This window comes from Xiphias gladius, chromosome 22 (assembly GCF_016859285.1).
Source record: "Xiphias gladius isolate SHS-SW01 ecotype Sanya breed wild chromosome 22, ASM1685928v1, whole genome shotgun sequence".
NCBI classification, from domain to species: Eukaryota; Metazoa; Chordata; class Actinopteri; order Istiophoriformes; family Xiphiidae; genus Xiphias; species Xiphias gladius.
In genome coordinates this window covers 23,538,469-23,551,693 of record NC_053421.1, presented here as the reverse complement: position 1 = coordinate 23,551,693, position 13,225 = coordinate 23,538,469, and the positions used below count along the sequence as shown (strand labels likewise).

The window sequence follows — 13,225 nt, the reverse complement described above, 5'->3', positions numbered from 1 at the left end:
CCCATATGTAGAGTTCTGTGTATGTTATATATATATATATATATATATATATAACATACACATACTTTTTTTGTTCATACAAAACTCATGTCTACCTCTGTTGCTAGTCGGAATAACATGAACCGAGATCACTGTCATGCACTCACTGTGAAGGTTTTAGCCAGTATGATGATTGTTTTGTGTAAATAAACTGTATATAAACATAGATTTGTGTGAAGAGTCGTACTGTACAAGTTGTTTCATTCTGTGTTTTAAAAAAAAAAAAAATGTGTTCAGTGCTCCATCTGAATCCTGCATTTAATTATGAAAACATTAAAATGGGATGTTTTTGGTACTCAATGTGACTTTCAGTTTTTGTTATATTACTTTTCTTGCCTAAGGTGTTGCTCATGCATCAGGTGTTAGGCGGCGTATTAAAGCTACAGTATGTTTATGTTAGACACAAATGCATTGAATTAGATGAGATGTGTTTGAAAGGATTTTGGTGCCACTTTCTCATAAGGCATCATTTATGAATAGATTATAATAGTTATTAATGGTTAATGCATCATTTACTAATGTTTTGTAATTCGGTTGTGAGCCATTAATCAGAACAACTTTTGGGTTGCCAGGTTGCGGATGATCCTCCTTCAGCGTGACACTGTGCTTGTCTTTCTTTAGTTAGCCGTTTCATTTATTCCGGACGCCTTTTCCAACGCACTGTTAGACCGCTTGGCTTTTGTCAAAAAAGAGCTGCGGGACATCTGGAACCAAACCCATTCACAAAGTGACCCATGAGCGAAAGTTAATCGACTAACTTTTGACTAACCCTTGCTGCAGAAAAGCTTGATCTAAACAGGGCACACTGATGCAAGAGGGTCTTTATTCGAACAACAGAATGGGAACTTCTCAAGTTAAAAATGTAAGTAAAAGAGCGCTTACCGCCAACATTTGCACGTTTTACTGTGTCGCTCTCTTTACATTTGTACTATTTTAAGTTTTGCGCTCGTACCCATAGCTAGTTAAACTCTACCTATAAGTTAATCAAGGGTTATACCACCATAAGTCTGCAGTTGTAAATGTAAACGAGCAGTTTATAAATGGATTTTGGTCCCGCAGCCCTTTTCCAGAGGATCGGTCCAAACGGTCCCTCGGGTTGGTCTCCCTAACGAATTAAAGAGCCAGAGAGACAACGTGTCAAGGTGAAGAAGGATTTCCCACAATTTGATCACATTTTCTGTTAATCGTTCCTATGAAGGGCTTATAAATGGTCTGTAAAGCATTAGTAAATGACTTATTAACCATTAATAAGGCCAAAAAAATAAAAATATAAATAAATTTACATCACAACTGTACAGAGGCGAAAAATCGCGTCTTCAGATGTTTTGTTTGGGTGACCAAAAGTCCAAAACCCGCAAAATTCCTCATTTTACAACAACATTATGACAAAGAAAAGCTGCAAATCCTCCTACTTGAGAGCCTGGAATCAGAGTGTTTGACTTTTTTTTTTTTTTTTTTTAATTATTATTACGATTTTTGCTTCACAACCTTGACCTGAAACAATTATTCGATTATCAAAACGTGGTTTCTTTTCAGTTAATATAGTCGAGGTCAAAGAGTTTCAGCTCTAAGAAAAAAACAAAAAACAAAATCACCACAATATTTTGCTATTTAACCAAATTAAAACTGATTATTAGCGTTATCAGTTGATGATCGACTATTAGTCAAAGTATGCTCAGAATTCATTCAAATTGGACTAATTTAGGGTATTATTGGGTATTTTGGGGGGGGGGGGGGGGGTCTTTAAACACTTTAAACACTGTCATATTGTTTTTAATTCTGATAAATGTTGTGCCCTGGTGAATTTACTTCCTATTGTCAGTGATTTCTTTTTTTAATGCCAGTGACATGACGAGGACTGTCCAGTCAGATGTCACGTTCACATCTGGATACCTGCGCGCGGGTGCGGCTCGCATTTTCCAGCGGCGTTGAACGCCTCACCCTCCCTGGATCTGACACCAAACCGCCGCGAGGCCAGGGTGAGAAAGCAGCTGTCCGCCCCCCCGCGCTGCACCGACGCCCAAGCTTCAGACCCCCTCCGCGGTCGGGCGGGCGGAGAAATGCGCCCCCGCGGGACCCATAAGGACGGCTTTGGCGAACGCGCTGGAGGACCTGTCGGCGCAGAACTTCGAGAAGTTCCGCCACCGGCTCGTCGACCGCCGGGAGGAGCCCCGGGTCAGGCGCGCCAGGGTGGAGGGGAAAAACTTCTTGGATGTCACCGACGTCCTGGTCTCCACTTTCACCGAGGCCGGCGCTCTGCGGGTCGCCGCGGAGATACTTCGGGCGATCGACTGCCACGAGGAGGCGGAGGAACTCGGTGAGCGTCTTCACCGTGCGCTGCGCTTAACCGGCACACTGGTATAGCATCGCCCTCGGGGGAGAACAGTCGCCCGCGCACATGTCACACACAGTATCTAGGTTCAATCGGCTGCAACCAAAAACGCGAACTGATCTTTACTTTGTTGGCTTGACATTTTTTTTTTTTTTTTTTAAACAAAACGGAAGAAGACGTGGCACAGAGTGCCTCCATTTTACTTTCATTTTTAAACCGGCCAATTTTCCCGCCATCACATGGGCGTCTGTGGGCGGCGCCTGACTGAGGCTGGATTTTAGGAAACCACGTTGATATTTGAGAGTTTAAAAAAGAAAGAAAGAAAAGAAAATCGTGTAACAACGTGCATGTTTGAACGGAAGTATAAGACAGCAACGCAGGCTGGGCACCGTTTAAAGGAACAGTTTCCATTTTGAGAAATTCTTCACTTTCTTGTGGAGAATCAGAGGAGAAGATTTTGTAGAGAGCCCAAGAGTGAAACTCCTCCAGGTTCTGTACCAGAAGTACGAAAACCTCATTTAAAATCCCAGAGACATTTGTAATTACCCCAGAAACTGCTGAGCCCTTCTCAACAGTGTGTTTAGATGACAACGATAGTTTGTTTGTTTGTCTTTCTTTCCTTTTTTTCTTTGGAAAAAACGATCCAAGATTTTTGTTTATTCGTGATGTATGTTTTTGTTTTTTTCCTTTTAAGTGGGCCTTTAAAAAAACAAAAAACAAAACACCATTTCCCCTAAACTCCAGACGACGGTGGGACGAAAGTCGAGTCGGGACGTGAGTCGAGCGCTCAGTTTCCCCAGAAATAATATCCCATAATAATCAGAGCAGATGTGAAGAGAGCGGTGGGACAGTTTTACCTCTTTTAAACAAAGCCGTTTTTTTTTTTTTTTGGTTTTTAGGCTGCCACACGCTCCCCTGCAGTCCTGTTAGGTGTTGCGCTGCTGTTAGTGTATGATTCGTCGCGACTATGTGAAACGAGTTCCTTTTTTTTTTTTTTTTAAGTGTGATTTGTTTAGAATGGTTTTTGTGTTTTTTCGGAGAGTTTATTATTTATTTCGCTACTTTATTTTACGCTTGTATGGACATCGCCGCAGCGTCGTAGCAAAAACGTTCAATAAAAAAAATAAAACGTTCAATACACGTGTAACAGTGTACTGCTTTTTCTACCAAACATAATGCAACAAAGTGTTATTCTGTTAATTGTAAGGTTTAGTATGTTTGCATTTGGATACATTGGATTGCTAAATGTAGCTGAATTATAAAAGCCAGAGGTGGTACGTAAATGAAGAGCCGTTCGGGAGCCAGAAAGAACCGTCTGGTATCGCCGAGCGGAGCCAAATGACGTGGCTCACTAAAAACAGCCGGAACTCCCATCACTACTTTCTACCACTGCAGCCCTGAAACTTCAGGGGAGTTGCTCCCGCGAGGTTTCGGTCTCGTGTGACTTCAAAACATATTAACCAAAGCCAAGCTAGCTGCCCCCCCCCCCCATGTTTCCAATCATTATGCTAAGCTAACTCACCCAGCTGCTGGGTAGAGATCGGCATCGACCTCTTCACCTCTCGGCAGGAACGCGGACAAGCGTATTTTTCCAAAAACGTCAAACCATTCCTTCAAAATGATCCTTTAAATTAGGGCTGGTACAGACTTTTGACTGAGATATGTGGTGAGTGGGACATTTTACATGTAAAAAAGGAAACTACAGTGGTTTGTGCTGGTGTTTCTAATTTACCTCAAACATATCTTTGACATATCTGTACTGACGTGTCTTTTTTTGCCCCCCCCTCCCTTTAAAAAAAAAATCAGCTTACATTTATACCAATGTTAAGTACAGAATAAACTATATGCAGGACATCTGACCCGCACTATTTAACATACATGTTTCTGTTTGTGTTTCTACAGTCAGAGAAACGACTGCAGGACATTAGACATCAGTGAGTTGACCTGCCAAGATTTTTTTTTTTTCCTTTATCTACATGCACTGAACTTGCCAACATATGACGAAGCGCACAAAGAGCAGAGCTGCAATACAAATTACATTTTTTTTTTTTTTTTAAATGTTTCACAGCTGCAGGACCCTCGGCCGGAGCCATCATGGTGGGAGAAGACACACATTGACGGATTTGTACACCTTCCCAGGAGATATTTCACTGCCTGCAAGCCGGCTGAAGAAACAAACAAGAAATCAAAAAAAAAAAGTGACATATAGTTTATATCAGAGGCTTCCCTCTAAAGTGAGATATCCACTACCCACAAACGACATCCCACTGACTTCCTGGGTCAGCACCCATGTCACACAGCTGTTCATTTTGTCACATTAAAGTGTTAATCCCTAAGATTTTCACGAAGTCAGACTCTTTTGTTGATACTATTTAAGGTCAGGTTTTATGGATTTACATTCAATAACGGCCCCTTTATAATAGTTTTCCTTGTTTATGGCAGGGGGTAGGGTATGAGTAGGGTAAAGGTGTGGGACAAAAACCGGCGAAGAAAAAGGAGAGGTTGTCCACACGCTGACATTTGCCAGCTCCAGAAAGTTTTATTATTGCAGCACTTCAAACTACGAGGTCTTTATCCATGTGGGTCCATGTGACCAAAAGGCAGGCTGTACACAGTATACAGAAAAAGAATCATTTATGCATTAAGCACCATGTTTCCCCATGGTTTAAATGAGGAATTACGTAAAACACCTTTTTAAAAAACAACACATAAAGTGTATTTTCCTGTATTTTCTCTATAATAAGTATCCCTCTGGTGCCAAGGCCCAGACAACTCACTGTTATATTTTTTCTTTGCTCAGTCTTATATAAAATCTTTACATGTTTCTTTTATATGTATCATTTTTTTGCAGTGCATAATTACACACTGCAGTAAATGTAAGAGTGACTGAATGAGAGAGTGTCTTTTATGGGCTACCGTCCTCTCCTTAGGACATGATATGTTTTCCGAACTTCTTCCATTGAAGAATCATTAGAGGCCACTGTGCTCTGGGGAAACTTCAGTGCAGCAGAATTTTTTTTTATAGCCTTCCCCAGATCCGTGCCTCGACAAAATCCTGTCTCGGCCTCATGGCTTCTTGGTTTTTGCTCTGATATGCATTGTCAGCTGTGAGACCTTATGTAGACAGGTGTGTGTGTGTGTGTGGGTGTGTGTGTGTGGCTTTCCAAATCAGGTCCAATCAATTGAATTTACCACAGGAAGTCTCCAATCCAGGTCTACAAAACATCTCGAAGATGATCAGGAGAGATGGGAGGCACCGGAGCTAAATTCCAAGTGTCATAGCAAAGAGTCTGAATACTTTTGTCAATGTGATATTTCAGTTTTTCTTTTAATAAATTTGCAAAAAATTTCTAAAACTTCGTCTTCGTCATTATGGACCGTTATCTTTCCTGGGGTATTACCATATCGGCTAAAATTATAAATAACTATATAAATGACATATTTTTCTTTATTTAAAAAAAAAATCCAAATAAATGAAAATACTGTATACATATATTCTCCCTACTATATATTTTTTATTTATACTTCCCCGTGCTCTAATGTTACCAGGTCTACCTGTATCTATTTACCGGATATTATGCTGACTATTATATGTTATATCATTAGATTAGCACATCACTCACGCATTAACGTGTAAAGGTGTTAAAGGTGGAGCCGATTTGTAGCTGTTCTCTGCGGGGAACGGACGGACTAGGAGACGCTGGGCCCCTGGGCACACACACACACACACACACACACAAATCGGTTGATTGCTGAGCTGGTGTTAACATTTCCGACATCACCTGAAAGCACCATTTGAAGAAAGGAAAGGACACTTTTTTTTTTTTTTTTTTTTTTTTTCCTCCAGTAGACTCTGTCATCGGCGAGTCGAACATCCGGGCGGCGCAGCTGGAGAGAACCGAACACCAGGACGGTCCGCGGATCTTTCGGTGAGAGATGGCCACCAACACCATAAAGACGGCTTTGGCGAACGCGCTGGAGGACCTGTCGGCGCAGAACTTCGAGAAGTTCCGCCACCGGCTCGTCGACCGCCGGGAGGAGCCCCGGGTCAGGCGCGCCAGGGTGGAGGGGAAAAACTTCTTGGATGTCACCGACGTCCTGGTCTCCACTTTCACCGAGGCCGGCGCTCTCCGGGTCGCCGCGGAGATACTTCGGGCGATCGACTGCCACGAGGAGGCGGAGGAACTCGGTGAGCGTCTCAACGGTGGCGGCGATCGACGGGGGGGGGGGTAGTTGGAGTGCTGAAGGACAGCCCCGAGGTCTGCCTAAAATACTAAAATTAGCGAGGGTGGACGAAGTTCAATCGAAAACGGTGATTAAGAAAAAAAAAGTTACTTTTTCTGGTAAAGTAATCTAGTAGTGAAAACGGAATTTTAAGTGAAAAGCGTTCGAACGCGCCCGATTCGTTTTTACTTTCACTTTCGAGCGCAGGCCGAGGAATCGGTTCATGGAAACCACTTCACCGGTTCCCTCCGTTACTCAAATGTAGGCACAGCGGAACAAGGGGGACTGACAGTTGGGAATTTTCAGAGGAAAGGTCGAATAAATTTAATAAAAGCATATTGTACGGATTTATCACATTGTACGGTATGATTCGGAATAACCGTAAATCGAGATTTTTTTTTTTTTTTTTTAATCTTACTTTATTTTTTTATTGTGAACACAAGTCCAAGTCCGGCTGCCAACGTGAGAACAAGTCGGAGTCAATACGACGACATTGCACGGTGAATTCAGACGAATTATACGTTATTTGGTCGGGAAAAATCGCGCTGTGAATCGCGGGCTGTATTGTGTAGTGTTACCATACGTAGAATTATGATAATAATCATAATACATTTTTAGCTCCGTTGATTTGGGCGACACAGAGTCACGTGACACCAAGCGAAAGCTGTTTCAATGTGCATATGGGCGCCTGACTGTTGATTCAAGACAGACTTGGAAACAAAAAAAAACAAAAAAATGTGTGCCTGTTCCTTTAATCTGAACATCAGCACTTTCAACTTTATACTTCAATTTAACCACCATGTGGTACATAAACCGTAAAGAATGAATAATACCCCCCCCAATCCCGAACAGCTACAGATTAGAGAGGCGATCGCGGGCCCATAATCTGCCCATAATCCCGTAACTGTGGGTCACTGATTTTTACATTCCCTTGTCCCTGGGTGCTTCCCACTCACATTTCAACGCACTTCACTGTGTTGAAATGTTATTCCAGAGTTAATGTGTTCCAGACTGACCCTTTATTTCATACTTTAATTCCAGTATTTATATATATATATATGTATACATACATATATATTCAGAATCTAACTGTCTTCCTTTTTTTTTTTTGCAGCTAAAAAGACAGGTGGACAATCCTCAAAACCTGGTTCCAGTGACAGTGAGTTGTTTTCTGTTTTCTTTGTAACAAAAAAATGCAGTCGCATAATCCCACATTAGGTTTTATGCCTCTCGGACTGTATTCTTGGAGCTATCATGCGGTATTTCTAGCATTACAACGTAAATGCTAACATGGAAGAAAGGGGGGGAAAAAAAACAAAGAAAAAAAAAAAAAAACGCGCCTTGCGATTTGACCGGAGAAGGTCATCTGGCATGATAGACATTTAGACAAGTTCAGTCAGACAGGTTTATATCTACAAAAGATTATTTATCTAAAGCAGAAGAGAAGAATAGAATAGAATACAACTTTATTCTCCACCCGTCTATATTGTCCCGAGACAATGAAATAAAGCAATTTGTTCAGTGTATATGGGAAAACAGAAGTATGCATGAACACTAGTCTAACACCAACCCATTATTAAACGATTTTAACTTCCCCCTAAGTTGGTTTTAAAGTTGCGAGACCCTCATCTGTTGCAGCTGGTGAAAATACAAAGGAAAGAAAGTGGATACATAGGTAGTAAGAAGTCTTCTCACTAAATGCCTTCTACTCGGCTTGTGGTCTTGCAGTCGAGTCCTCATTGCGAATTTTGCTACAGCTTCCTTTTCAAATCCAGTCGGTCATATGTTTTGTTTTTTTTCTGCTCCTCTTTCCTCAGACAAGCACTTTGTGGACAAACACAGACTTCAGCTGATCAACAGAGTGAGCAACGTTGCACCCATTTTGGATGAGCTCTTAGACTCTAATGTCATCCAGCAAGAAAGTTATGATACAATCAGAGCTCTGTCTACGTGCCAGGAAAAGATAAGGGCGATCTACGCCGCCCTTAAAGCCGGTGAATCCTGCAAAGACATCTTCTACGATATCCTCAAGAAAAACGATCCATATCTCATTGCTGACCTCCAGGGAAACAAGTAAATGTGACGAGGAAATCCATTTCAAGACCAAAGATGAATTTGTATGGCGTTCAGTGCATTCCGCGTCACGACCAGTGAGGCTCCATTAATTGCTTAATTCTTAAACAAAACATGCATCATGATTTATTTTTTTTTACGTCATTTAAATGATACAGAAAGTGTTTTATCAGACTATCATGTAAGAAATTAATTAAGGATCTCACCATCTAACCAAAAACTAAACGGGAGTGTTGTAGTTTTTAAGATCATTTTAGAAAAGAATTAACAGAATTATTATCCTTAATGTTTACATGTAGGGCAGATTTCAAACTGTCATTTATGCCAAATTTGACAAAAGCTTCTTTTTTTTAATCGCTTTAATTCCGTCCAGTGAGAATTTGCTGTTGTCATTCCAAATGATTTCAATTTAAAATTTATAATAAAATCCTATGATTTCTGTTTGTGGCTCTTGCATTTCGAGTGAGCGTGAATGAAGCAAGGGGGGATGATGTAATAGAGTTTAGAAATCACGTGTGTCTTCCACAAGAGGTTTTGGAAACGTTACGAATTTAGGAGTGGTTGCGAGATGGAAGAGCGAGAACGCTTGATGTACCTTTCCTCTTGTCGGACTGACTGTTACCGAGGTGTTCTGTCTTCAGTTTTCCACTCATAAAGGATCTGTGTGTGTGTGTGTGTGTGTGTGTTGTGTGTGTGTAGTTAGAAAGGAGTGAGCTTAACCAGTGGGTCCCATGACATGGAAGCTATTGGGGGAAAAAAAAAAAAAATCCTATGAAAATGTTATCAATAAAGAAACAAAGCACTAATATACACTATAAGTGATGTACCCTACATTTCAATAGCTTCCATGTCATGTGATCCACTGGTTCATAATCTGTTCTCAAATGTGTAATAACGTGGCCCAAGGAGGACACACATCACATATATTGTATATTAGCACTTTGTCTATTTATGAATAACATAATTTTCATCAAAACTATGATTTCTTTTTAAATGGCTTATAAGTCATCTTATCCAGGGGCTCACAATCTATTATAAAGTGTGTGAGTGTGTGGACTCAGAAACCTGAAACTGTGTTTTACAGGGTCCTTAGCTTGTCTGGGATAACTGGGCCAGATTTGAGTCCAAGCGTAGCAGGGTGGCCAAGTGTAGCAGGTTTCGATCTGGACCCGGTCCAACGTGGCCTGGTTGTGGGGGGAAAAAAAAAAAAAAAAAATGAAGCTTACAACTGAAGCTACAAGTTGTTGTTGTTTTTTTTTTAATGATAGTCAGTCATAACGTTTCCCTGTTCTTTTCTTTTTAAACTTTCATTGTTGTAGCTGTACTTCCTCAAGGAAACGTGTCTTGTTGCTGATCTCAAGAGGAAGGCGTCATAAATGCTGTGAATATGGTTAAATGTGCTTTTTTGACCAAAAAGATTCTCGCTACCTGAACCTGATATTTTTTAAAAGCCAACAGAAAAATTTTACAGCCTGCATTTACGAAAATATTCATCCAGATTGTAAAGCCATCTGGTCGTGCCTGTATTTATTTATTTTATTTTTTTAAGCTTGTTTTTCTTTATTCCTTGAACATGTAAAATGCATCAAATTCAAAAGGTTGCTCAAACATTTTATCTAAGAACAAGAATGTGTAATGGGGTTGTGGGTCAATAGCAGATGCATATCAAGTTGAAAAATGATACAAGGCTTCAAATTTTGCTTTATTTACGAACTAAAATATTTTTTATTTAACTGAAATTAGACAGAGATCATTTTTGGCCCCTTCAGACTCCAGCTCTGGTGTAACTAAAAAATCTCATCATTTTAAGCCCCCGTCAGATGTGAGCTTCTTTACGTCATTCTGATGGCCGTTTAACATGTAGTCCTCATGTCTGAATAAATGTCCTCCTCATATTTACGTTAAAAGTCGCGATGCAAATCTTAGTGGATTGGACCTAGGAACACTTCAGTATCCCATTAAACACAGGTCCGGGACTGAGTGTTATAAGATTAATGTGAAGGCTGCAGCAGCACAAGGTTAAAATAAGCAGAGAGGGAGAAATATTTACCTCGTTCTGCCTTCTAAGATCACTATGTTTATCTCAACCTTTATCTTTTATCTTTTCTCTTTTTTTACCTGTGCCAGGAAAACAAAATCCTATTTAATAAACTAGAATACTCTGTGAAAAAGCCAATTTGAGTTGTTGATGAGATTCTTGTCATGTCAGATCAGATTTTGGGGATGCAACCCGAGAAAAAGAAGAAAGAAACCCTAGTAGATCCACAGTAATAATCTTAACACAATCTCCCTAAGTTTCGGGGAACGAATAAATAAATATTAAGCAAAATGCTTTACATGCAGCATGAGAGCAAATGGGACTTAAACTACAGTCCCAAATGAATGTGCTGTCATCAATGCTTGTGCTCTGAATAACATTATTAAGGTGCTGTGACAATTTAAAGGTGCTATATGTCAGTTTTTGCTATTGCTACATAGCCAAAGTTAGCGTTAACAGCTGTTTACTTACCAAGAGCGTCAGCCATTGTTATGTTTACAGGACAAGAGGTTACAATAGCCTCCCGGGCAGCGCTACGTCTTCATCCTCTCATGCTGGACTGACGGCAGACTGGACGCTACACTGACTATTAATGCTAACGTGGCTATGTAGCGATAGCAAAAAGTTACATAATGCACCCTTAAAGTTTTTTTTTTTTGGGGGGGGGGTGTCTTGTTTTTGTTAGCAGTGCAAGAGAAAGAAACAGCAGAAGTGGGAAAGACAGAGAGAGAGAGAGAGATTGGGGTTATGTGGTATGGGCTTTAACGTAGAAACCTACTGGATTTTTGTAAGACAAAAAGACCTCGCTTTAACAGATAGGTGAAGCCAGCAATATTACGTCTCCCATGTCTGAAAAGACTCTGTTTTATCTGGACGTCTTTAACTCTCTGTGGGAGAGTTGTTTTGCCCGCAGCACAGGATCAGAGACTCCTAACTGGCACTAAGGATTCCCCCACAGTTCTGTCAGATGTAGAACAAGATCCAAAAGCAAATGCTCTTAGAAGTTAAAGGAAGTTAAAAGTGCTTTCACAAGCATGTCTTACAACGCCCTTACATTTCCAGCCACATTTCCCAACGCAGCACTTCAGAGCGCGTGCACTCACTGTGAAGAGCTTTTTAGTGTGAAGCTTAATGTCCAATGAACAGTCTACAGCTCTGAGCTTGCTCCCGTTACAACACGTTACTTGGTGGCAGCCGTTTTAACAAAATTAATTTAAATGGTTTAAACCTGCTGCCTGAGGCAGACGCCACCCTAAAGCTCACATTAAACCTAAAATGAGGCAGTAGCAGGATGTTTAAAGACTACGCACATCATCCATTGTATTTCTCATTCTGTCATCATATCCGTATCAGACCAGGTGCATGTAGAGCGTGTGGCAAACAACATACGCAGCATAAATAAAGAGGAAATAGCAGTTATGGAACCTGAAAATATACCCTTTCAGCTAGAAGACATGAAGTGTGATAGTTTAGTATTCCTTTCTAATTTATCACTAATTTTACTTCAAATGTCACTTAACAAAGAACATCAGTGTTCCTGAGAAAAATGTATAGACTTACAATTGAACAAAAACAATAAAAACTCTTTTTTCTATTGTTTGTTTTAAGAACTTTGGGTATGCAGAAGACGCAGAAGATTGTCAGGACATAGAATCAGATTAACAAATTATTTTGATAGTGTTGCTAGAAAAGTGAGCGATAAATTACACAAGATATCAAACATCAGGATTAAGTCACATCAAGAAAATGTATTTATTTAAAAGCAACAAATGCTGGAAAAATATATAAAATAAAAAATACGTTTTTTTTAGTTTTTATTATTTTTGTTTAAATCTATACTCATATCATGAACACTGATGTTCTTTAAGTGACATTTGAAGTAATATTATTGATAATTAAATTGGAAAGGAATACTAGACTATCACACTTAATGTCCTCTAGCTGAAATGGTATATTTTCAGGTTCCATGAATGCTCTTTCCTTTTTATTCATGCTGCATATGTTGTTTGCCACACGCTTACATGCACCTGGTCTGATACAGAAATGATGACAGAATGACATATACGTCCAGATAAAACAGAATCTTAAGCCCTTTTCGGAGAGGGAGACAGACAGAGAAAGAACGGCAATGAGTTTAAAATGTTGTGGTTACAATGGGGGGGGGGATTATTCTCTCACAGGCTGCATCACTGATGGATTTTGAAACCTATTTTACCATTGAAGCCTTAATCAATGCCTGATGTGAACGGAAGGGCCCCACTTCTAACACTGAACTACCTGTTAAAGCCCATACCACATAACCCCAATCTCTCTCTCTCTCTCTGTCTTTCCCATTTCTGACGTTTGTATCTCTTCTACTGCTTCCAAATACAAGACAACCCCCCCCAAAAAAAAACTTTGAAGGTGCATTATATAACTTTTTGCTATCGCTACATAGCCACGTTAGCATTAATAGTCACTGTAGCGTCCAGTCTGCCGTCAGTCCAGCATGAGAGAATGAAGACGTAGGACAGCTCAAA

The 13,225-nt window shown here is 40.2% G+C and overlaps 1 protein-coding gene across 1 annotated transcript; it reads left to right on the top strand.

Annotated features, from left to right (window-relative positions):
* Positions 1–1,887: 1,887 nt before the first annotated feature.
* Positions 1,888–9,108, top strand: pycard (PYD and CARD domain containing). Its single transcript, XM_040117429.1, has 6 exons — positions 1,888–1,942; positions 2,024–2,356; positions 4,274–4,287; positions 6,305–6,560; positions 7,710–7,754; positions 8,413–9,108. Exons 1-6 carry the CDS (start codon positions 1,888–1,890, stop codon positions 8,670–8,672), a joined length of 963 nt encoding a protein of 320 aa, XP_039973363.1. The 3' UTR covers positions 8,673–9,108.
* Positions 9,109–13,225: the final 4,117 nt, after the last annotated feature.